The 26064-nt window shown below is 45.3% G+C and overlaps 1 protein-coding gene across 4 annotated transcripts in view; it reads left to right on the top strand.

Moving 5' to 3' along the window:
• The window catches only part of ZNF143 (zinc finger protein 143), a 137521-nt gene that overhangs the window by 40177 nt on the left and 71280 nt on the right, over positions 1-26064 (top strand). For all 4 annotated transcript variants that reach the window (XM_075927952.1, XM_006129090.4, XM_075927953.1 and 1 more), the window contains 3 exons: positions 4292-4488; positions 7740-7814; positions 21037-21156. In XM_075927952.1, the coding sequence (XP_075784067.1) occupies positions 4292-4488; positions 7740-7814; positions 21037-21156 (392 nt within the window). The remainder of the gene's footprint in view (positions 1-4291; positions 4489-7739; positions 7815-21036; positions 21157-26064) is intronic.

Here is a 26064-nt window from a genome sequence, read left to right as displayed (position 1 = left end):
GCAGCACCTCCTCTTGGTCACACCAGGAATTAGCTCTGTCCATGGAGTGTATCTCCTGCAGGCCAGTGTCTCGCCCATCATCACTCTGTCTCTCAGTGGACCCAGTTGCTCCCTGTACAGCAGTGTCCATTTCAGGACACTACCCTCTGGCAGTGCCACCTCTCCCTTCTTGTCCCCTTCTGAGAGGGTATCAGCAGTCCTCAGCCCTTAACTTACCACTTTAGCCAACTGCAGTCCCAGAGCCTAGCCTCTTTCCTCACAAGCAAGATGCAGTTTTATAGGCCACACTTCAGTGTGGTTAGGTGTGGTACAAGAGGGAAGGGGGGGACCAAGGCCCATCTACTAACCTGGGCCCCAACCTAGGGACTCTCTGCTGGCAGCTATCTCCTGCCCACCATCTCTTCCTTTTTCTGCTTTTTCTGCTTCCGTTCCCTGGGCCACTTCCCCATGACCCTTGCACCTTCTTGGCTCTTGTATCAAGGCCTACAGCCTGAGAGGTAGTACGGTCCCGCCGCCCGCGTCCTCCGTGGCGAGAAAAGCCACTCCGTGTCTCCCTGGTCTGCTCGGGGGGGGGGGGGGGGCGGGGGCGTGCAGCTAGTGCACCCCCTCCCCAGCAGACCAGGCTTTTCTCGCTGACGCCTGGGGTAGAGCAGCTGGGGTGCTGCCGGGTTGGTCCCCGCAGTGCCACACCTCGGCGCTGCGGGGACCAACCTGGCAGCACCCCAGCTGCTCTACCCCAGGTGTCCCCAAGTCAGCTGCTGCTGAAACTGATCAGCGGCTGATTCCAGGAAGCCCGGGGCAAAGCAGCTCTGCCTCGGGCTTCCTGTAGTCAGCCGCTGGTCAGTTTCAGCAGCGGCTGAATCGTGGACACCTGGGGTACAATATGTACCAGTTCTGACTTACATACAAATTCATCTTAAGAACAAACCTACAGTCCCTATCTTGTACGTAACCCGGGGACTGCCTGTATTCACACATAACAAATTTTATTCCAAACAAAGATGGGACTTAAATCTTATGTAATACTGACTTACAGCACTCTTCTTCAAGCTTCTGGCTTGGAAGGTCATATTTCTGGTTGCAGTAACTTCAGCTCACAGAGTCTCAGAGTTTAGGGTACTATTCTCAGATCCGTCCTATATTTTTTTATAAGGACAATATTGGACTGCATCTGTACTTGGCCTCCTATCTCACAGTGATCTCTCAGTTTCCAATGGGCCAGGACATTTAACTACCTGTCTTTTTTCCAAAACAGCATAAGTTGGAAGAGGAGCGTAGACTGCATTCCTTAGATGTCTGAAGGGCTAGCCTTGAACGGACCAAGCCATTTGCAGATCTATGCAGCTGTTTGTGTCAGTGACCAACTGATTGGTCATCTGGTGTCTGCTCAAAGACTTCCTTTTTGAGTCACCAACTGTATTCACTGCTGCTATAAACAGGCAAGGGTGTCACCTCTGATTGTGACCACCTATTCAACCAGTGTGCAAACCTCATTGACAGCTTTCCTGTCCCTAATGCTTATCTGGGATGTGTATGTGGCCATTTGGTTGTCCGACCACGTGTTCATGTCCCATTATGCACTTGTGCAACAGGTCTGGAATGATGTTGGTTTTGGTAGAGCAGAACTGCAAAACTGAATTCAGAGCCCAGCTCCAAGGAAGCTGCTTGTGAGTCACCTAGAATGGAGTTGATATGAGCAAGCATTTAAAGAAATAAAAATGGTTACATGTCTTCTGTATGTGTTCAAGATGTGTTGCTCATAGAATCCTAGGGCTGGAAGAGACCTCAGGAGTGTATTGAGTCCAGCCCCCTGCCCAGAGCAGGACCAATCCCAACAAAACCATCCCAGCCAAGGCTTTGTCAAGCCAAGATTTAAAAATCTCTAGGGATGGAGATTCCACCACCTCCCTAGGTAACCCATTCCAGTGCTTCACTACCCTTCTGGTGAAATAGTTTTTCCTAATATCCAAAGGAGCTCTCCCCCATTGTAATTTGAGACCATTGCTCCTTGTTCTGCCATCCCTCACTACTGAGAACAGCCTCTCTCCATCTTCTTTGGAACCTCCCTTCAGGAAACTGAAGGCTGCTATTAAATCCCCCCTCACTCTCTGGATCTGCAGGCAATGCTCCCTCTAATACACCCCAAGATGCCATTAGCCTTCTTTGCTACAAGAGCACACTGTTGACTCATATCCAGCTTCTCATCCACTGTAATCCCCAGGTCTTTTCCTGCTGATCTGCTGCTTAACCAGTCGGTTCCCAACCTGTAACAATGCTTGGGATTCTTCCGTCCCAAGTGCAGGACCCTACACTTGTCCTTGTTGAACCTCGTCAGATTTCTTTTGGCCCAATCCTCCACTCTAGATCCTGTCTCTACCCTCCAAAGCATCTACGTCTCTGTCTAGCTTAGTGTCATCTGCAAACTTGCTGAGGGTGCAATCCATCCCCTCATCCAGGTCATTAATAAAAATGTTGGGGAAAAAAAAAGGCCCTAGAACTGATCCTGTGGGCACTCTGCTTGAAACTGACCACTAACCAGACATTGAGCTATTGATCACTACCCGTTAGGCCTGACAATATAGCCAGTTTTCTGTCCACTTTACAGTCCCTTTATCCAATCAAAAGTTTTGCTAAAGTCACGGTATATCACATCCATTGTCTTCCCCATATCCACAGAGCCAGTTACCCCATCATAGAAGCTAATCAGATTGGTCAGGCATGACTTGCTCTTTGTGAATCCATGTTGACTATTCCTGATCACTTTCCCCTCTTCCAAGTGCCTCAAAATGGATTCCTTGAGGGTCACCTCCATGATTTTTCCAGGGACTGATGTGAGGCTGACCAATCTATAGTTTCCTGGATTGTCCTCCTTCCTTGTTTTTCCATGTCCATTATCCGTCCTCATCTTCTGTTTTAGTTGCTGGAAAGAAGGAACTGAGAACACAGGGTTGATGGCAAGGTTCTGTCGAAGCAAACGCCTCACTCAGTTTACGAGGCTAAACAGACAGTTTTATTGGCCAATAAAAGCAAAGTGAGCCAAACGTGGTCCCAGCAAAGTCGGGCCCAGTAAGGCTGGCTAATACAATCAATCCTAGTATTTTATACCCTTAACCAAACAAGTCTGACGTCAGGGCAAGAAATCAAAGAGAACTTCAAAGAGGAATTATTATCAGCATAGAAAGAAACAGGTTAAAAGGGAGTTCGAGCTTCAGCTCAAAATAGTTCATTAACACATTCCAACAGCGCATCCCTCTGGTCTCTCCCCACCTCGGTGAAGACCAGTTCACTCCCTCGTGCAGACACAAGAAACTGAAATGGCTTTTGTTATACAGAATGGCTTCTAGCTGAATATGAAATGGTATCTACAGTTCCTTGCTTAATGAGCCCCACCTACACTCATGCATAGGTATATCACCCACCACCAACCAATGTTCTTTCTAAGCTGCACAAAAGCACAGCCCTGCAGTTGCTTAATGAGCCCTGCCCAGCCAGGAGTTCAGGGCTCTCTGCACGGAGCTGCCTGACTGGGGGAGGGGCACTTCTCCCTCAGCTACAGCAGCAGTAGTTCCCTGTTGAGGACAGAGCAGCGAGTCTCTCCCAGCCTGTAGGGAGGGGACATGTCCCTATCGGCTGGGAGATACTTGCTGTTCTGTCTTCAGGGAGCTGCTGCTTCTGTAGCTGAGGGAGAAGTGCCCCTCCCCCAGCCAGGCAGCTCTATTAAGCAGCTGCGGGGCTGTGCTTTTGTGCAGCTTAGAGAGAACCTTGGTTGGTGGTGGCTGATATACCGATGCATGAGTGTGGAACTCAAAGGGGTGCCACAGCCAACTCTATTGATATCACTGAGGCAAAAGTTTCCAATGACTGTTCATGTGGGCACACCTGCACCTAGAATGAAATAGACACGAGCAACACTTCTCAAAGAACAATAGTTATAGAAAGTAGGTAATAATTTTTCTTAGCGTACAGGAAACAAGTTTACACATTCTAAATCTGAGAATATCAACAATCGATAACTAGAGACTAGAAATTTCAAAGTGTGCAGTGTCATAATTCGTGAGTAACAGGTTAATTGTAGTACTCTTTGTAAGTGGACAGAAATAGAAATATTTTGGGTAAGTGCTCATTTACAAGTTCAGTCTGTGGTATTGATAGCAATTTTCTAAACTATTCTGCTCATCAGTGGCATTTCAATCTGATGATAATTTCATGTATCTGATGCCACTATATTGGAAAAATACAGATTCTGATATTCGTTCCTGGTCTTAACAGTGTTTTTAATTTTATTTCTCAGACAGTTATGATCAGAGTGCATTACAGGCAGTTCAGCTGGAAGATGGAACCACTGCTTACATTCACCATACAGTTCAAATGCCACAGTCAGATACCATCTTAGCTATTCAAGCTGATGGCACAGTGGCAGGCCTCCATACGGGAGATGCTACAATTGATCCAGATACCATCAGTGCTTTGGAACAGTATGCAGCCAAGGTACATTAGAGGACCTTTTATCTGTATGTAGTTTCTTTAATGAATATGAAAATAGGCAGACAAAATGTTACCAGTCTGCCAAAAGTTTGTGAATGGGTTTGCTGGTCCATGGCATAAAAAAGGTTGGGAACCACTGATTTATGGAATAGATGAAACAGCATGAGGTGAAGGTTGAGTCAGTTTTTCTGTCATTGAGGTTAAGTAGAGTGATAGCAAACATATGGAAGAGAGCAAAGGAGAGTATTTGGGACAAGAAATTAAGATATAATCTGAATTGGTCAGAGTCCAGACAGACAGTTTGATGAAAAATAAGACAACTGGGGATTGAGCTAAAGGAGCTACAGAGCTGGTTGTTGTTATGATGAGAGTTTTTTTTGTCCAGAGTTGAAAGATCTAGTGAAATGTCCCTGACTCTATAATTCTATGGCAGGGGAGGGCAAAAGGGCCTCCGTAGGCTGGATTTGGCCTGCCAAGCATGTTGTTACGGCCCATGGACATCCTGCCCCGACCCTGCCTCCAGGCCAATTGGGGCCGGGGGAGGGGGAGAGTGCACGAAATCTCCTCTTCCACCAGGGGTGCGCAGTACTTGGTCAATACCTAGGGTTGACTCTAAGTACCACTCACCCCTTTCAGGATGGGGACAGGGCGGGAGGAGACTTTGCTCCCGCTCCCAGGCCGTGATTGAACTGGGGATGAGGGGAGTGTGCCAAGTCTCCTCTTGCCACCAGGGGCGCAGGCGCCTAGAGGAAACCGCCAGCTGTTCTGAACAGCTGGCAGTTCTCTCCGAGAGGATGGGGGCAAAGACTTCACCACTCCCCCCAACCTCAAGCCAATCAGGGTCTGTGGGCGGGGAAGCAAGGAAGTGTTCTGGCTCCACCCTTCTACCAGAGGCCCCGTCCCTTTTGGGGCTGCCTGAGGCCTCTTCAAAAATTTCTGAAGTGTTCCCCCATCTAAAAATATTGCCCATCCCTTTTCTATGGAGAAGTAGACAAACAATTAGTAGTAGAAAGGATGAGGGTTAGGTAAATAGCCTCCACTAGAAATGAAGACTAGATAGAAAGTAGGATTCTGGGCAAAAAGGGAAAATATTAGAGATACCACCTTTTTACTCAAAACACTCAAGACTAGAATATTAATTGAATAGAAAATAATGATACTGATATTAAGTAGGATAAGAAGTATGAGAGATTTATTGTGAAAACTGTAAAGTAGACATTGACCCCATGAAGTAGAGCACACTGTATAATGACCTGATTCAAAGCCAGGCTGACTTTGAGAGGTGATTAAACAGGTAAGAGAAGATTACTTCCCAGCCAGAAGTTGCTGATAGGAGATATGCTCATGACAAGAAAATAATTTGAAAGTGTGAAAGAGTAAAGTGACTCTCTTCAAAGAGATGATGATAAGATGTGCAGTGTTGGAGCATGTCTGCACTAGGAAATTATTTTGAAATAGCTGAATTTGAAGAAATAACTCCCTAAATAACTATTTCAAAATAAGCTTCTTCCCTGAGGAAAGCAGGAGTACAGATTCTAAAATAATCAGTCCATTATTTTGAAATAGTGTGGACGTTTCACTTATAATTTCAAAATAACTCCCTAATGTATACCAGGGCTTGCTGATCTTGTTTTGAGTATAAAATGGAAAGATCCAGTGGATAGTTGGAGGCATGATATAAAGCACAAAAGAAAGAGTGGTAACTAGGCAGCAACTGAGTTTGGCAGGAGGTCCTTTGAAGAGGTGTTTTTAATCATAAAAATGTAAAGCTGACAGTTACTCATACAGGTTGCAATGGAGCATAGCAGTTCAGAAATTCTACTTAGATAAACCTTCCATTATACAGAAAACTATAAAACATGAGGGACAAAGTAATTGTAGGAGCAGAAATATTCTTATGTTTTCAGTCTTTCAGTGTATCAGCTCCTGGATGATAACCTTTGGTACTTGTATAGCAATGACAAAGAGGTCATAGAGCAAGACATTCTTAATTCTGGCATTTCCTAACTTTGAGTACAAACTTACTGTTCTTTTCACATATTTTTGTGTGTGGGTGAGTAATATTAAACTGATATTTTCACTGTTCTTTGAATTTCTTTCTTAGAATGAAATTTGTTACCAGACTGAGTTGTGGTTTTAGCATAATATTTTATTTTATTTTATTTTATTTTATTTTATTTATAAATGAAGCCTGACCAACAAGCCCCCAATTGGGGCCCAGCTCCCATCTGGTCACAGCATCGTAACACTCCGGCACAACCCCCCCCGCCCACACACACACACCAAATCTGAGCCCATCATACACCTGAGTCCCCTGCCCTGAGCCCCTCTTAGCCCCCCCCCACACCCCAGCCTCCTGAGCCCATCATACACCCAAACCCACTGCTCTGAGTCCCTCATACCTCCATATCCCCAGCCTCCTGCCATAAAATTGACAGAAGACCAGTTACGATGTAAACTTCAAAGAAATGCGCAAAAAGATGTAGCAGCGGAAGTCCCATTAAATAAAGTCTGAGAGTACAATGTTTCATTTATGCTGCTATTAATCATCATGTCAGTTATCAATAATAGTAAGTTGTATATTGTCAGTCATGCAAGTGGGCATTCCTATACTGCTTTTTGTTGACCACTTGTTTTGAATTTTGATATAGTTTGGCTCTTTGCTTTGAAAAGGTTGCCGACCCTTGTGATAGTGGATTCTCTGACATTGGAGGAATCCTTTGCTGTCTGGTTAAAAGCTGGCTTTACTGTCCCTTTGTGCCTTTGGAACATCTCCAAGGGAACATTGTAAGGGAACAATCTGGTTCTGTACTTCTAAATTTGCCATCATGTCCTCATTACTACAAATTACCGGATCTCCATGAACAACATAATGATAGAAATGGTTTGGTTATGAGAAAGATTTAGAACAATATTCATCCCTGATTTAGCTTCACTGATGTCTTTCGTGACAGAAGTCAATATAATGAAATTGAGGACAAATTTGGTCCTTGCTAGTCCTCCTCATTTTAACACGACCTTAAGTATTTCTACACTTTAGTTGTTATACATGGCTTTTGTTGTAACAGGCGATTTCAGTGGGAATTTTGAAGGTTTTTTAAGAGCCAACATATAGGATGGTAGCCATGTTTCAAGATACAGGACTAACAGAGCTGTGAATAAGTGTGCACTGTGCACCCACAGACGCTGAGTCTTTTGCATTATTCAGTGAAGAAGAGCAACTGGTTAATTTTTTTCTATCATATTATTTTCAGGTGTCTATTGATGGAAATGAAAGTGTCAGTAGCTCGGGAATGATAGGTGAAAATGAGCAAGAGAAAAAAATGCAGGTATGTAATACTGTACAATATAATTGGATCCAATGAAATTTTTATTTTCTGTCTCTACTATGTCCAAAAGTTTTTACAGTGCAAGAATTCATCTTTCTCATAACAGCTGAAAGCACACCAACTATTGAGCTCTGAGCCAACTCCTTGGGCTGCTCATCAGGAGTTTTTTTTATTCCAAATCTATACAGACAGCAGGCCCATTTTTTCCCTTTCTAAATTCAAGCCTACATTTATTGGTGGTCTGTTTATAATCCATTTGTTCTTGTGTCGACTGTTAACTTAAAGAAGTCTTCGCTCTCCCTGATAATTATCCTTCTGATGAATTTATAGAGAGCAATGATATCTCAGCCTTCCATTGGTTTGGTTGAAACCAAGCTCTCTGAGTCTTCTCTCAGAAGGTGCGTTTTCCGTTCCTCAGATCGTCCTAGTAGCTCTTCTCTGCACCTGTTCCAGTTTGAATTCATCTTTCTTAAACATTAGGGACCAGAACTGCACACAGTACTCCAGATGAGGTCTCACTCATGCCTTGCTTTCATTAGAAATATCTTGCCTGATGCAGCTTAAGTTCAGGTATTTTTAGTAAGCCGTGTCCATTGCTCCATAACACATGCAGTTCTTCTTGCTCTGAACCAACGGTATAAGGAGACTGGCATTGTTCCAGTTCCTTGTTACTGCCACATGGCCTGAGTCTCAATCTTCTGTGTCCAGTTTCTTTTTGAATTGTGTCAATCTGCAAATATCTTTTAAATTAATTTAGTATTTAACTCTTATGGTTTTAAGAACTAGTGTGATTGGTTAGTTGATTTTCACTGTCCCCAGGAAAGGAAGTTAGATTATGTCTAGAGTCTCAGAATTAAAAAATTACATTTCTTGCCCCTGTTGCTTTTCAGTGAGCAACACAAACCAACCCGACTGTTGTTGCCTAGGTGAAACTTACATCTTGGTGAAGTATTGGATTTGCTCCTCCTTCCCTTCCAGAACTCATGAGGGTGAAGAGCTAAGACTTAAAAAACATCTGATGGAGAAACCCCAAGATATTCAATCAGATCTGGGCCTGGGAGATCATCCGCCACAGTAAACAGGTAGTAAAAGAGCTTAGAAGTTGAGGCTAAGATTTTCAAGACTGAGAAGGCATCTTATGAGAGCAAAGAAAACTTCTTAAAAGCAGAGAGACAAACCTCCTTCCAAGGATGCCCCGACTCCTTCCAAGAGAGGATAGTGTGTGCACTTGGATCCTATAGATTTTGCCAGAATAAACCTCCTTAGCAGGAGAATGTGGCAAGGAGTATGGATCCCTCAATTGCGATACTGTTTCCAACATGCAAACCAAAACTAGGGATCTTCTGCCACTCCCTTTACAGGGTCTGATTTAGACGTCAAAGATATTGTCATGGCCTCACAGGGGGTCTGTCTCCACTGTACCCAGAAGAGCACTGCATCTGACAGCTCCACCAGGTAACTCGCACCATGTTCTGGGGAAATCTGGGACTTACATGTCTCTGAAAGATATTTTTACTCTCCTGCTCTTTGCAGCAGTCTGTTGGGTCTGTCTTTGTACAGAAACCCAGTTACTTCAAAGGAGGAAGCTATTCTGAGGAGTCAGACCGTGTTTCTCTTCTACCTGCGAGTTTGAGCGCTTAATAATTGATGTTGTTGGTTGTGCTAGTAATTTAGGATCCAATTTTTTCATCTGGTGAGTTGCGGGTTCCAGATAAGCCCCCACCTTACCATACAGAAGCCCCAAGAGATCAGAAGCCCAAACAGATAGGATTTTTCAGAAAAAGGTGGTAATCTATGCTGTGGAGTCCTGTTGAGCCATATCCCACGTGCTGACATAAGAACGGCCATACTGGGTCAGAACAAAGGTCCATCTAGCCCAGTCCTGGGTTCAGTACATGAGTCTGTCTTATCTCCTGGCCTACATCAGCCAGCTCCATTTGAGTACATAGAAGATGAAGTTGAACTGGTTCTGATGGTTCTGGTAGCAATTTCATTTTCCCTAGATGAGGCAGTTACCCCATCTTCACCATCAGATGCTCCCACGAAGAGTGGTAATGAGCTCTAGATACAACTTAAAAAGGTTCATCAGCCTCCACATGGATTGCTGAATATCTTGGAACCCTTGGGTCTCAGACGGGCAGCTCGCCCAATCAAATAGGCCATCATGGATCCAGATAGGATAGTGTAGCACACGCCTGCTTTTTGTAGTCCCACCCAGCAGAGGGCTGTGATGCACTTCTTCATTCCATCTGAGAGTGCAGAGTTTATAGTCTCTCACCACCATCCAACTCTTTGGTGATACAAGTAGCCACTGAAAGATCCAGACTATAACTCCCCAAAATTGCACCCTTAGACAAGAGTGACAAACTGATAAACATCTGAGGGGAAAAAGGTAGTCTTTTCTGCCTCTCTCCAATTTAGAATTTATTTGAAATTATCCAGCTCGTCTAACTAAATACAGTGCCATTAATTGAGCAGAATTATTGGTTTAAGGACAAACTCTCTCTAAAATAAAACTTTTGTTCTAGTCCTTGGTTGGTGAAAGCAATAGTTACTGCAAACCAGAAGGATGGTTACGGTCTTCATCATGGGAGCAGATATCTAAATCATCAGGTTTCCCTAGAGAGAAACAGTTTCCATTCACAATTTTCCCTTTGGTACACTTAAGTTGATCATTGAAAAGGCAGATGAATCACTCAACTCTCTTAAGAACATGAGGCTAAAGCTTTATTCTTCTGTATATCTATACCCCTGCCTTTAAGAGGAAGCATAAACAGAGGAACAGAGCAAAACCATCTCAACTGTTTCATCACCACTGCTCCCAGGACTCACCACACAAATGACAGAAAGTATAGAGATCTAGGTACATGGCTTCTGTGACATTCACTGTAACCCACAGAAACAAAATAACCCACAGACAAATTTTTAGACAGACTCATTGAAATCTGCTTCCTTTTATTGATGCTACATCATCCTGATGCGTAGGTTTTGGAGGCCACTGTACTCAGATTGCCCACAGCTGGAAGATTTTCATAATGGGCAAATGGATGCTAGAAATTTATTCTCTACAGATTTCTGATTGTGTTTCTGTCAATGCCTTCCCAGTTCCTGTTCAGGGACTAATCTCGTGAGGAAAGTCTGTGTCAAGAAGTGGACTCCCTTCTCCAACAGGGAGCCATAGAAAGAGTTCCACATCAACCTCCAGAGCAGGGCTGCCAAAATTTATTTTGTAATAGTACCAAACTTTTCACGAAAAGGTACCAAAACACACACAAACGTACCAAATTTTAAACATCAATATATAAACCCTATAAAACATCTTAAACAGGAAAAAATACATTTAACTTATACTACATCTTACTAAAACATTGACATGGAGGAAATATATTCAACTTACCTTATATTTTGTTAAAAGAGAACTTTTTCGTCAACTGCTTCATTACTATATCATCTTTTTTGTTGCATTCTATCACAAAGCTCTTTTGGTAGATTCCACGTCGTGCAGTTAATGTCTTGAAGTAAAGATTTAGATCTTATTAATGCATTTAAGGTGGACATTTTCATAGATGCGCGATTTTTAACTTGAATGTTGTTGAGTAAGGAGATAACTCTTTCAGCAGCTGCTGAAGAGTGAGGCAATGAAAGAAGATTGATCATAAATTTTGACAACAGAGAGAAGCGATATTTGTCACCGCATTTTTCTTGACATATGCTAAACCAAAATTTTTCAGGCATTTTTTCAGCATTAGGAGGTTGATCTTGCATTGTCAGCTCCCTCCATTCTTTATTTATTTGTTCATAATGTTCTTCATTGACTAGGTTAGAAAATTTCATAACTAGTGGGATAATTGATTTAGGCCTTCCCTCAATAACAGTAGCTGGGTCCAACGCCTCAAGGAACTCCAGTTTTGCAAACAATTCACAAGATAAAAAGCGCTGCAACATCTGCTTTGTAAGGCAAACATAGAAATTTAAAATTTTTACTCGAAATTCTTGCAATTCTTTCTGGGAAATTTTTGTTGAATAATCCAGGTAAATGCTTTCTACAGTGGCACCACAATAAATGTAATCTATCCTGAGATATGTTGAAGGATCATTAATATTGATTTTACTTATATCATTAGGTTTCAAAATTTCTCGCTTGATGAAATTACTGAGAATCCCTTTAACACTAGTATTAATAGAATTCCTTAACTTATGAATTCTAAATGTTTCTGCTTGATATACTCCAAATTGAGCTTATTGATGTCAGGCAAAATGTAAGCTAAGAAAGCATAATACATTTTTGTAATGGAATTTTGTAATCCCTCTAGAATTCTTGAAGCCATAGGAATGCCATCTTCTAATGCAGCAGATGTAAAGAACAATAAAAGTGTAGGCCATTGTTCTAAAATTCTTTTCACCACTTGCTCAAGGGAAAGCCATCTTGTGCAGCTAATGTGGAGAATTTTTTGAGGATTGGTATTTGTAAATGTTTGAAATTCTTTATATTCATTTAGGCGCTTAGGACTATAGCTCAAATATGAAAAAATCTTTCTGGCTAACTCTTCTAAATAATGTGGCAGTGCAGTGCAGGCTTTAGAAGCACACAAGTGCAATGAATGGCAAACACAAGGTTGTATGAAGATATGAGGATTTTTCTGCTTTAAGAGATGCTGGACTCCTCCTTTGCTTCCTATCATAACACTAGCATTATCACTGGCAAATCCTATTAGGTTTTCAAAGGGGATTTCATTACTGTTAAAAAACGCCTCTATGCAATTATAAATTCCAAGCGCAGTTGTGTCTTTAATTTCTAAAAGTGTTAGAAATTTGTCCACTGTTTTTTGAACTTCAGCATCATAATGTCTAGCTACCAGAACAAGTTGTTTGAGAGTAGAAATGTCTGTTGTCTCATCAATAATAAGAGAAAATTTTGTCACCTTCAACTTAGATACGTTACTGAAGTCATATTCACCGATCATATTAGAAAAAAATGTATGTTCCTTTGGTTCTAGCACACTTGGTATCCTTTGCTATGTTTGAATCTGGACAAACGTTTGCAACGAGGCCAAGCAAATGATCCAAAAGGGCTATAGGTAAATTGTGTTCTGCAATAAATCCACACAGTTTAAGCTCAGCAGCTGCTATCTGTGCTGAGTGACTAGAGGATGGACCAGGTTTCATAAAGTCAGTTACTTTTGAAGTTTGTTTTGTAGATTTTAGGTTTTTTTGAAGCTTTTCTGTGTTTTCATGTCTTTCAATTTGACTTAAACTACCAGCAATTTTGCAATTGCATAATTTGCAGAAACCTTTACCTGAGTTGTATTTACTAACTATTAGCCAGCCAGAAAATTTTTCGTGTCAACAATTTCAACGGCAATTTTCTCTCATAAGAAGCTGTACAATTTTGTTTCTTTTTCTTAGGAGTGTTATCCTTATCATTTTCATCAGTATCTGAACGAATATCCATATTTTTCTCTTCACACATAATGGGTTCACAAAAAACAACATGAAAATACAAAATGTTCAGAAAGGACTTGTAAAAGTAAGCAAACAACGCTGAGTAACCGGAACACAGCATTAACTGCGTCACTGCAACTCAACTGATGCTAGGGCGGCAGGGCCAGTGACGTGGCCACGTGAAGCGGAGGAATACATCACATGATTGCATCACATTACACAATACACACAGTCACAGTCTCCTCTCCCCAGTCTTCATTTGCATAATAAACCGAAAAGATATTAATGAACATGTATCAGATGTAAGAAATGTCAACGTTTTAAAAATGAGCGTGGAACATAAAATTATAACTTAGAGGCTTCTGAGCAAAAATTTATAATATTAACACAAAATTCCTAAAACATACCAAAAATATCGGGCGTCGTACCAAACGTACAAAGGGAGGTAAATAGTACCAATTTTGTACGAACATACCAACTTTGGCCGCCCTGCTCCAGAGTAAGGATTCTACTCTACTTACTACTTAGTCCCCAAAATGAACAGGGTATGGAGATTGATTCTTGGCCAGAACCAGTTTCAGGGTCTAAAAAGGAGATGCCCTTTTGCTTCCATACAGGGATCACCTCAGCTATGCCTTCGTTCCCATCTAATTTATACCACAAGTCCTACAGAATATCTATTACATTAGGGCTTAGGACATCCTCATTATGCCCAATTAGCTGAAATAGTTCTGGTTCACAGTAGGGATGTGATAGCGTAGTCGATTAAGCTTTTGCTTATTGGTTAATTGGTTTTAGGTTAATGCTATAGACTACATGCATTTTCCCCCACCCCCGCCAGCAAATTTTTTAGCAGGCTGGCTTGGTAGGTCCAGAACTTACCCGAGCTGCGGCTCTGCATTTAAAGTGTAGTAGGAGCCAGGCAGGCAGTCCAGCTCAATTGTGGCTTGCACCGGGTCTGGGAACTCAGCCTTCCCCCTGGGCCAAGGCTGCTGCCACCCCACGCTGCTGCCTCTTTATCAGAGGCAGCAGCACAGGGTGACAGGCAGCCAGTCTGAGGGGAGCTGTTTTTTAAACTGACTCCCCTTGTGTACCAGCTTCCACCTGACATCCTGCAGTGCTGCCTCTGATACAGAGGCAGCAGTGCAGAGTGACAGGGGGCTCCTTGGGAGTGAGGCTAGAGTGCACTGGCTGCTGGCCCGGCCTCTGGGGGCTATAGAATAGTCACGTAACCGATAAGAATTCGTGAGGTTAACTGGCTATTCCATTAACTGATATTTAACATCCCTAATTCACAGTCCTACTGAGACTTTCAACCCACCTGCTCATCAACATTTTCAAACCTGCTAATGCAGCACAATGAGATAAGCAGGCATCTCAGCTCAGAACTGCAACTCAAAACATGGTATTTGAATGGGCATCAGATGTAGAGCATTTATGTTCCTGGGTGGTTCAATCCAACCTCCACCAAAACAGGAAGGATTCTGCAAAGGTATGCTGTTTAGATAAGCAGAAGTGTTTTTCCTCGTGGGCACAATACCACTAGTTATTTAGTAGCAATCGGTGCTTTTCATCCTCCTATCAATGCCTATATTATCTTCATTCATCCCACAAGATATAGATTCCTTATGGGACTTGTTAGATTCTTCCCACCGCTGTTGAAGCCAAGACCTCAGTAGGGCTTCAACCTCATTCTTTCATCTCAACAGATCTTCCCATGAACCTTTAGCCACATGGCCTGTCACAATAAAAGTTGTCTTCACAGTCACTATCACATCAGCCAGAAGAGCCAGTGAGTTGGGAGGGCTCATGAGAGATCCAACATATACTACCTTTCTTAAAGAAAAGGTGGTGGTTGTTGTTGGTGGGGATGGGTGTGGGTGTGTGTGTGTGTGTGTGTGTGTGTGTGTGTGTGTGTTTGCCCCTATCTGAACATAAGAATGGCTATTCCTAGCATCTGGCACACAGAGGCTAGAGACAGCACTTCTGCCCGTGCTGGCTATTACCTGTTGATGGATCTCTCCTCCATGAATTTATCTAGTTCTTTTTTGGACCTTGTTATATTCTTGGTCTTCACAGTATCCTCTGGCAAAAAGTTCCACGGATTGATTGTACATTGTGTGGACAAATACTTCCTTGTATTTGTTTTAAACCTGCTGCCTATTGAATTCAGTGAAATTATCTCTAAAGTAATTTGAGTCTCACGAGTCAAGCCATCTCCTTACCATTTTTTTTTCTAGAAGCACATATATTTGATGAGCAGAGAGGGATTAATTCTCTAGATTTCCAAACAGCACTGGGCTCTTATCTACAAAGAACAAAAGCACATAGAAAGACACCATCTCATTTTGTTACCCTACCTCAGATGTCAAGATGTAAGTGCTCAGAGACTTTCTAATAGCTCTCTGGCTGCATTTTTCTTTGCTACAAGACTAGCTCACATACCACTCCCAGAGAGTGTGCAGGTATGTAGCACAGTTACCTGTAGCTTCTTCTATAACTTCACAAAACATTTCACTTTGGCCAGTCTTCAACTACAGATTCAGCTGTGGAGACCTTGCATCCATTTCCTGTTTGATTATTGCTTGCTCATCTCTCGTGTGGAGTACAGATAGGGTATGTCTACACTACAGCATTATTTCGAAATACCTTATTTTGAAATAGTTAATTCAGAATAAGTTATTTCAAAATAACGTGTCTACACACACAATGCATTTTGAAATAGCGCATCTACACTGAGTGGACGCTGAATTTCATTTAAGGCCGGCTGGAACCAGGTCCGGCAGGGCAACAGGTCAGGAGTTTGTGTGGCTGCTGCATGAGGCTATCTGAGGCCTGTGCTTAAAGGGACACTACCCCCCCACACAGCCGGTTCTAAGGTTTCCCTGCTTGCTTGCCTACCTCAATGAGGGACAGCAAACCATTTTGTGTCTGCGTGCTCTGGTTGCCCTCACTCGGGACACCATAGCACTCTGCAACATGGAGCCAGAGCTTCCCCTGGGCACTTTGGTACTTCTTGTGGACGCATTGCTATGAGCCTGGTTGCACTTTCTGCAGGCTGCCATCCTGGAGGTCCATCGGGGGGCTGTCAGTATCCAAGAGTCCCTGCGGGAGAGTTTCCACCCTGAGGAGCACTAAGAGCCTCCCTGGTCTTCCCCACTAGGGGCCTGTGCCTCATTCCTTCTTCATGTCCTTCCACTTACCCCTCCCTAACCCCCCCTTCCTAATGTCAAATAAAATACATGTATTTTCATGAATACAGACTCTCTTTAACAAAACTGAAGGTGGGGATGGGGAATGAAACTCTAGTGAGACTGGGGAAAGAAGGCGGGAGAGGGGAGGGGAAAACCTGGGAGGAGGGAGCTGGAGGGGAAGCAAAGGGAAGAAGGAGGAGGGGAAGCTCAGGGTTGGGGGGGTCTCACTGGACCACCTTGATTTTCATGTGAACCTGCTCCTGGGTTCGTATGTGGCCTTTGGTGTTTAGGCTGGAAGCTATCCTGCCATAGACGGCTGCGTTCCTTCGTCTAGTGAGGAGATCATGGATATTGGGGGCATCCCCCCCAACTTGAATAAGGTCCATGATCTCCACCTTGTACCAGGAAGGCGCCCGCCTTCTCCGGACCCTGTCAGGCTCCTGGGAGCTGGCAGACTGCTCCTGGGGAGAGGTGGAGGGCTGGCTGCCAGTGGCTTGCTGGCTCATGTTTTTGGATCACTGGGTCAGGAGTAGTGACTGCTGGCTCTGGGCTGGCAGGCTTGGAGCTGGCATAGGCAGTGTGGCCAGAGTCAACCCCTTTAAGGGCTCCAGGGAGAGGGGAGGAAGAGGAGTGTTCTTAGTTGAGGCTGGAGGGCCCCCTATTTTGATAAAGTGCCTACACAGCACTTATTTCGAAATAGCTGTTTTGAATATGGCGTTATTCCTTGTGGAACGAGGTTTACCAATTTCAAAATAAGCGCTCTGCTATTTTGAATTAATTTCAAAATAGCAGTTTGGCTGTGTAGATGCTAGTAAAGTTATTTCAAAATAATGGTTGTTATTTCGAAATAACTTTGCTGAGAAGACATACCCATAGAGACCATCTCCCCAAGAAAAAAAATTGAGGTTTTTTTGAGATATGTAATCCATACTTGTATTCCATTTACCCTCCCCCCCCCCCTTCCCCTCTGCTGTGGATGTTAATGGATATGTAGTATGAGAGAGAACTGTAGAGGCCCCTGTCTGCATCACTCCTTATGCCTTGGTACAGAGGACGGAGAGAATAACATGTAGGGACAAATGGACATGGCTTACAAAAATCTCTAGCCTTTTAAGGTGGGGGTTCTCAAACTTTGTGATACTGTGACCCCCTTCTAAGTTGCTGCAACCCCCCTGTAAGTTGCTCGCAACTCTCCGGGGAGTCAGGACCCACAGTTTGAGAAACGCAGTTGTAAGGAGTAACATATTTTTTTCTTTTCCTTTGAAAATAATACTGTTTCATTTAGTTCATTGTGCCACTTAAAGCTTAAAAATCTTTTCAAAAGGGAAGTCTTTCCTCAGAGGTCCCAAGAATAGTGGGAAAACTTTGGTGCGCTTTCTGAAACTAGGCACAGAGAAAGATTCACTGACCGTTTAAGGTCTTTCTCTTCACAAACACATTTGTAAAGAAAGAATAAGACAAGACAAGAAAAGAGTTGTTTCTTTACTTTAAAGAGTCATGAACAAAAATGTAATAAAAAAACAACCTCAAAAATATTAATACAAAATCTTTCTTGCTACATCAAAAGAAGATCTCTAATTCATGCACACTTGGTTTATGATTTAGATAGGTTAGAGAATTTCTTAACAAAGTGACATTTGTGACTGTACCCAGGAAAGACAGGAAAACTAATATTTGATGTTTTCCAAATATTCTGCTTATAACATTTTTGAAAAGCTAAATGAAACAAGATAAGATGTAGAAGTGTCTGTATACCAAAGGCACTGGAAGCTCACATCTCATCTGCCACAGCGGAGAGATCCAATACCAATGCTCTAGTCTTCTCTCTTTCCTCATGTGTCACAGGTTATCTGCAAACTCTGCTGACCTGTGGGGGCAGGTGTACAAGTGAAGGTGTACTCTGTTTCTGCAGTCAATGATACATGATTATGCTACAGTTGTGTTTGACCATCAGTAGCATTGCACAATCAATTGAATGATACTTTTAAATTTCTTCAGAGGAGGCCATAGTAGAATAGCAAAAATATTAGGTTTCCAATAGCAAATGTGTTTGAGAAGCAAAATTCTGAAAACAATTTATTTTCACTCTCTGAAGTGTCTTTATTAATTTTAAGTGTAATAATAGTACAGGTTAAAACTCTCTTCACTGGGAATCTCTGGTCTGACAACATCCATAGTACCACACGGATGTTGCAGGACCAGAGAGTCCTGGTGAAGGTCCAGCAGTAAGGATCTCTGTGAGGCTGGCAGATCAGTGGGCTGCCTGCAGGGAGCTGATGGTGTGGCCGCCCAGTGGGGTTGGGAGATGTGGCATGTGACTGCTCAGTGGGGCTGGGTGCCCCGGCACACGCATAGCTGCCCTGGTGCCCAGGGAGCCCTGGCACGTGCTGTTTGTAGCTGCCTGGAGCCTCAGCACCAGGCTGCCTGGCAAAGCCATGGCAGCGATGGCTGCCCAGCGAGTTGGCAGGGCAGTGGAGCCAGCAGGAGGTGGGGAGCTGGCTGGGCGGCCAGCTGCTAGGCCAGGGGGATCGGTGGCAGGGTCCAAAAATGACCTCCCCTGGTCCGACAAAATCCCTTATCTGAGACCAGTCATGTCCCAAGAGTGTCAGATGTGGGAGGTCCAACCTGTAGTAAAATTTTGTGAATGCTCAGCCTGGTAGTTTCTTGGTATTAGTATTATCAGATGGTATATGGCTGTGGTGTCTAGCCTGTAGCCTGTAACAGTGGAACTATGTTAAGAAGAATATTGATTCTCTGTCACAGCCTCAACAAAGAAAGAGTAATTTGGGGTCTGCTTTAACTTTGCAGTGGTTGGCTGTGGTTGCTGAAAGAAACATATGCCAGGACGCAGCATACTCCAGCCCAGAATGAGACTTGATTTTGAGAAAGCATTCTGTATCTACTCTAAAAATCAGGTTCCTTTGAGGAATGTCTAGTTGAGGCGCCCAAAAATCACTAGTCATTTGATCATGATTTTATCTATATTCTGATTAGTGTCTGCATGTTTATTAGAGGGATGCTACATTGAAATCTTCAGCTAAACAATCAAAGAATGAGAGATGTTCATGGGCATTAGTTGTCCAATGAGAGACCTTTTTGAGCCATTAGATTCATTATTATATAGCAATTTCTTGGTGGTAGCAAGTTTAGTAAATAAAATTAGAGAGATATTGGCCCAAAATATTGGATTAATTTTGTTGTCAGGTGTGTTCTGTTATTTGTAATCCATGTCACCAATAGAAAGTCTTATTATTAGACAATCTTTCTATTAAGCCATCACTGTTCTTGTCTGTCTGTCACGAGATTTTCAACCTGCCGCTTCTGCGCACGTATCTTGCCCTTTCTGCGCATGCACTGGCCGCCTGTGCTAGCTCCTGCAGGCATATACTCTGCCACCTAGCTCCTGCTGTGGCCAACGCAACAGGCCACTCCAGCTCCCGCTCCCCCCCACCCCGGCAGGCCGACAACGAAGTAGGCTGCCCCTGCCAGCTCCTCCAGGCAGCCTACCTGTCTTCATGCCGGTAGCTCTGGCTCCAGGCCCCCCCCCCCCCAGCGGCAGCCCAAGACAAAGGGGGGGCAGCAGCCCCAGAGTTGGGGGGAAGGCAACATCCCCAGAACCAGGGGGGGCATCAGCCCCACAACCTGGAGGGCAACAGTTCCAGAGCTAGGGGGAGGGAAACATCCTCAGAATGTGGGGGGATGGAGGGGGTGCGGAGGAGAGCCAGCAATCCCACAGTGTGTGTGGAGAGGAAAGACCAAAAAGAAAAAAAATAAGTATAAAAACTTTAAAAAAAGACAGTCTTTCTAAAAGCACGCACCAAAAGAGTAAAAGTTTTCAGCTACCAATTTAGGAGAAAGATTGGATGGCTAACAGTTAGCAAGTACCTTGAATCATACTTAGCCATTCAATCTTTCTCCTAAACTGGTAGCTGAAAATTTTATTTTTACTCTTGTGATGCACTTTTAGAATGATTGTCTTTTTAAAAAGTTTTTTTAGATATATTTTTTCCTGTGTGTAAAGATAAAATAGCTCATTATCGCCAATATTTTGAGAAAAGGAAACTTTAATTCAGCTGTGTATTTCAATGACACTTTTCCCAAGGACACAAACTTTTAAGAGACACTGTCAGAATAAAACTAAATATGTTACCAAAAAAAATCCCTTACGTTTGTTTATAGAAATACCTTAATGATTAAAATGAAATAATTTTAAGAATAGAATTTATTTTTTTTCTGATTAATATCATTTGGTTGCTTTTTGAATTTTAAGATTGGACAAGAAAAACAGACTAGTTAGTTTTGCTTTTGTTTATAATAGATACAAATCTATTTTATGTTCTAGTTCTTATACATTAGTAGTGCTTTTTTCCATAGGTGGTGCAAATACCGACAAGGAATATTTAGATCCTGTGTTTTCACTAAAATACTAATAATTAAAAAAAATAAACCACATCAGTTAATATTTGGTGATATAAACTTTTTAAAAGTAATTGCTAATTGGACTGACATGACCTAATATCAGATTTTTTTCTAATTTGTCAAACATCTTAAATGGTTTGCATGATTTTATATTTATTTTATCCTAGATTGTCTTGCAAGGACATGGAACAAGAGTGACAGCTAAATCTCAGCCAAGTGGAGAGAAGGCTTTTCGCTGTGAATATGATGGCTGTGGAAAACTATACACAACAGCTCACCATCTTAAGGTAATTGCAGAATGAAGGTCAATGGCTTGCAGGCATTCTTTGTTTATACAAGTACATGGATACTGGTAATGAAAACATGCAAAACATAAGGGCATTCTTTTATCCTGAGTTGAGTACACTGAAATCTCTACCATAGAACATTCTAGGTGGCCCAGTTCTCTATATTGTCATGCTTAATGTTGTGAGATGAGACCCTTTTGTAGTTAGTTGGCCAGCAAAATACACCCCACACTTTAGGAGGCATTGCCAAAAAACCATGGATTTAACAAATACATCACAGCTGAGAAATGGGTAGATCAGCAGGAAAAACGTTGAATGTTTTTCGAGTGATTGCTCATGTCCATTCAAATGAGGTGCATGCGTGCTGTGTGCACGGTTCCCGGAGCGTTTTTTCCCCAGCAGTACCCGTCGGGCCGGCAGGTCGCCCCCTGGAGTGGCGCCGCTATAGCGGAGCATAAGTACCCCTGCCGACCCTCCCCCTCCTCAGTTCCTTCTTACTGCCCATGACAGTCATTGGAGCTTGCTGTCTTGTGCAGATCCCAGCTTGTTCTCTTTGCTCGTTGGCAGTTCTTTGTTCTCAAGTAGTTGTAGTTAAGTACTTAGAGAGAGTTCTCCTTTGAATCCCCCCTCCCCCGGGGGGGACGGTGATGCCAGGCCCGCAGGGCTTTAAACTTTGTGTGGCTTGCACGAAGCCTATGCCCGAGGGAGACCCCCATGAACAGTGCCTTAAGTGTTTGGGGGAATCTCACCTTGCGGACGCCTGCAAGATCTGCCAGGGGTTCAAGCCACGTACCAAGAGGGAAAGGGATTCCTCTCTGAAGTTGCTCCTGATGGAGTCGGCACTGCAGCCCACGTCCTCCAGAGAAGCGTTGGCGCGTAGTGTACCAGCATCGGTGCGGGAATTGCGTTCCGACCTCCCCCGCACCGCGGTACAGAAGAAGTTGGCACCATGGCACCGATCTCAATCCCCGGCACCAAACGGGTGAAGGACTCCAGGGGGAGATCACCCAAGGGCAAGGCCCCACAAGGGGATACAGAAGAGGAGGGAGACTTCACACAGGGCCGGGAGACTTCGCACAAGGCTAGGAGCCCTGGGCCTATCCTGGCCCACCGCCCCTCCACGCCGGAGGCGTTCCAGGCAGCTCAGGAACTGATAGAGCTAACAGCCTCACCTCCATCACCCCCCTCCTCGGAGGGCTCTTCGACTTCATTACCAGAAACCTTGGGGGCACCGGTGGTCTCCCCAACCCCAGGACCCTGGCCGGCACTGGTAGAGTCGAGGGACCAACCGTCGCTGCCAGCCGCAACAATACGGGGTCAGACTGTGTCGGCACCGGTGGAGGCTGCATTGTCTGGTTGATCCCTGGGGCATTGCTGCAGGCACCCATGCGCCCTGTGGCCCCGTTGGCAGGCACCGCCTCTGCAGGCACCGCAGATACCGGCTCTGCAGGCACCGAGTACGGCACCGGTATCCCCAGATTTGAGCCCGGGATCAGGACTGTTCTACCAAGGGGTACCGTGCGGTCCAGTGCCGTAGTTACTGTACCTGCAGCCCATTCCTCACGCTGGGAAGTCGTAGTCCATGGCACAGTTTAGGCCTGAGGCGATACAGGGTCAACCCTTGATGGCGCCACCATGGTCGGCGTCTGAGCTGTCGTCAGAATCTGAGGTAGAGTTCTGCAGGATCTTCTCACATGTCATCACAGTACTGTTCTCGCTCTCGGCACCGGACGGCACTGCAGGGGTTCGAACAAATGTGGCCGCCACAGGTGCAGCAGCCCTGGCCATTTTGGACGCTCTGGGCCTATCACCAGTGGCAGGGGCTGCTTCCGCCTTCTGGTTCAGGCAGTGGGTCGTGGAGGAGGTCCATGCCTTCAGCCTTGTTGTCCCGAGCTCCGCCATCACTCAGGGGAGCTAGCCCTAGGGGGCACCCGGACCTGGGGGAACCACTGGCAAATTTCCAGCAGCGGCCAGAGGTGCCACAGCAGCCGGTCCCTGCTCCGGTGCTGGTGGAGCAGCCGGCCCTGAGTCGTGAGTCGACATCCTCGTCGTCTCCGGACGAGGCCTTGGCAGACCCGGACCTAGCTATGCCAGCCATGGACATGAGGTTGCATCAAGAGCTGCTTTGCTGACTTGTGGCAAATCTCGGGATGCCAGTACAGCTGGTGACCGAGGAATCAGACCCAATGGTGGACATCCTCACAGAGGATACCCCGGCAAAATTGGCCCTGCCACTGAATAAAACAGTGGCAAAAATCACGAACACATTGTGGCAGATGCCAGCATCTCTATCCCCGACGCTCAAGGGTGTCGAGAGAAGGTATTATGTCCCCCAGTCGGGGCACGAGCACCTCTATTCGCACCCGGTGCCAGGTTCTATTGTGGCCCAGGCAGTAGCCCAGAAGGAGGGGCCGGGGCAGCCTAGCCCTTCTCCAAAAGCAAAATACCCTAAGCGTATGTATCTAATGGGGCATAAGGTCTATGCGACTGGGGTGGGGTGCAATTGCGCATCGCCAACCAGCAGGCAATGCTCAGTCACTATGCCTATAACACCTGGCAAGCAATGGAGAGATTCCGGAATAGGTTGCCCCAGGAGAACAGGCAGGAGTTCTCTGTCCTGGCCACAAAGGGCAGAACAATAGCACGCACTGCCCTACAAGTGTCCCTGGATGCAGTAGACTCGGCAGCCAGGATGATGGCATCCGGTGTGGTGATGTGACGTAACACCTGGCTGCAGGTTTCAGGGATCCTGTTGGACCTGCAGGCCACTATACAGGTTTGCAGAGAATACCGACTCCAGGCTTCACAGCCTGAAAGATACCAGGTCGATTCTTCAGTCATTGGGTATACATACGCTGGCTCCCCAATGCAGACAGTTGCCGAGTAGGCAGCCGCATAGGGCCCAGCTGCAGGCCACACTGCTGGACTATTGGTGGCATAGACCCCGAGGTCCTACTGGGGGTTTCGCCAATGTGCCGGGCTCGGGGTGCTGTCAGCTCTGCCCAGATGCAGGCAGGGGCACCACTCAGCCCCTTTCCAGTCTACCCAAGCAGCCATTTTAAAGGTGTGCTTGGGGACTGTATACTGATACCCACCATCCCCCCCCCCCCCCCCCACTCCGGTTGTTCCACTTTGCCCAGGCCTGGTCGGTCATCACCTCGGACAAATGGGTGCTGGACATAATATCACGGGGGTACTCTATTCCCTTCTTGGACTCCTGCCCCCCCTTTCTCCCTCCCTGTCCCTCTTCAGGGACCTGTCTCATGAGGCCCTCCTCAGATAGGAGGTCCTTGCACTCCTGGAGAAAGGAGCGATGGAAATGGTCCCTTCCCACCGGGAGGGCAGGGGCTTTTATTCCCGCTATTTTCTTATTCCGAAGCCAAAAGGAGGCCTTCGGCCCATCCTGGACCTCAGGGCCCTCAACAAACACATAAAAAAGGAGAGGTTTCGGATGGTGACCCTGGCCTCAATCAGTCCGGTGCTGGACAAGGGAGATTGGTATAAGGCCTCTGATTTGAAGGATGTCTGCTTTCATGTTGCAATTCGGACAGACCACAGGAGGTTCCTCTGGTTCATGGTATCCCACCAACACTTCCACTTTGCTGTCCTTCCCCTTTGGGCTGTTGCCGGCCCCCAGGGTTTTTGCCAATTGTATGGCGGTGATGGCAGTCTTCCTCAGGCGACTTGGGATCCAAGTCTTTCCATACTTGGATGACTGGCTTATCAGGGGTCAGTCTAGAGACCAGATAGTCACGCACATAGGGTTGGCGAGGTCTCTCTTCGACAGACTCGGACTCGTCGTAAACGAGGAAAAGTCAAAATTGACACCAATACAGAACATAGAGTTCATGGGGGCGGCTCTGTGCGCCAGGACAGGGCGCGCTTACCTCCCGCTGTCCAGATTCCAAGCGAACAGTATCCTAATATCCAACCTTCGGCAGTCCCCGTTGACGACAGCGCTGTCGTGCATGAAACTCCTAGGTCACATGGCGGCCTGCACCTATGTTGTCAGGCACGCCAGACTGAGGCTCAGGCCGCTGCAGGTGTGGTTGGTGAGATTGTTCAAGCCTTTCCCAAGCCTTGCACTCCCTTGACACGAAAAGGGCGCCGGCGTTTTATATAGACAGAACGAGGCCGTTTCACAAGTCATCACAGCTGTTTATTGCCTATGCTGAGCAGGTGAAAGAGACGTCAGTTTCGGCCCAAGGGCTGTCGGGGTGGATATCCACCTGCATTAGGAAGTGCTACACTCTGGTGCACAGGGAGCCGCCCTGTGTGTCGGCGCATTCCACTAGGGCACGTGCTTCGTCCGTGGCCTTCGGGGCCCAAGTCCCGATTCTTGAGATCTGTAGGGCAGCTACGTGGTCCTCTGTCCATATGTTTAAAGAGCATTGTGCCCTCACTCAACAGGCACAAGAGGATTCCACCTTGGACGCAGTGGTGTTGGGCTCTATTCTATAAAACAAAAATGAAAAGGGGGGGATGAGTGGTACGCTGTAGTGTTACGTGCCTGCTGTACCTACCTGTTTTGAGTTTCTGTGTATGTTCTATGGTTGCACTTCTTGATTAAAGTCCTCGTTTGTCGCTGAATACCAGTGTGGTTGTTCTGTTAGCTAAAAAAGGTGGCTCCGACCCCGTCTCCGGTGGGTACCTTGGAAGTCACCTCATTCGAATGGACATGAGTAATCACTCGAAGAAGAAAACAGGGTTACTTACCTGTAACTGTTGTTCTTCGAGATGTGTTGCTCATTTTCATTCGATTCCCCCCTTGCCTCCCCTGCGTCGGAGTTTTCTGGCAAGAAGGAACTGAGGAGGGGGAGGGCCGGCATGGGTACTTATGCTCCGCTATAACAGCACCACTCCAGGGGGCGACCTGCCAGCCCGACTAGTACCGGTGGGGAAAAAATG

Source organism: Pelodiscus sinensis, chromosome 4, assembly GCF_049634645.1.
Source record: "Pelodiscus sinensis isolate JC-2024 chromosome 4, ASM4963464v1, whole genome shotgun sequence".
Lineage (NCBI taxonomy): Eukaryota > Metazoa > Chordata > Testudines > Trionychidae > Pelodiscus > Pelodiscus sinensis.
Note: the sequence above shows the minus strand (reverse complement) of the source record. Positions and strands in the feature narration are given on the sequence as shown.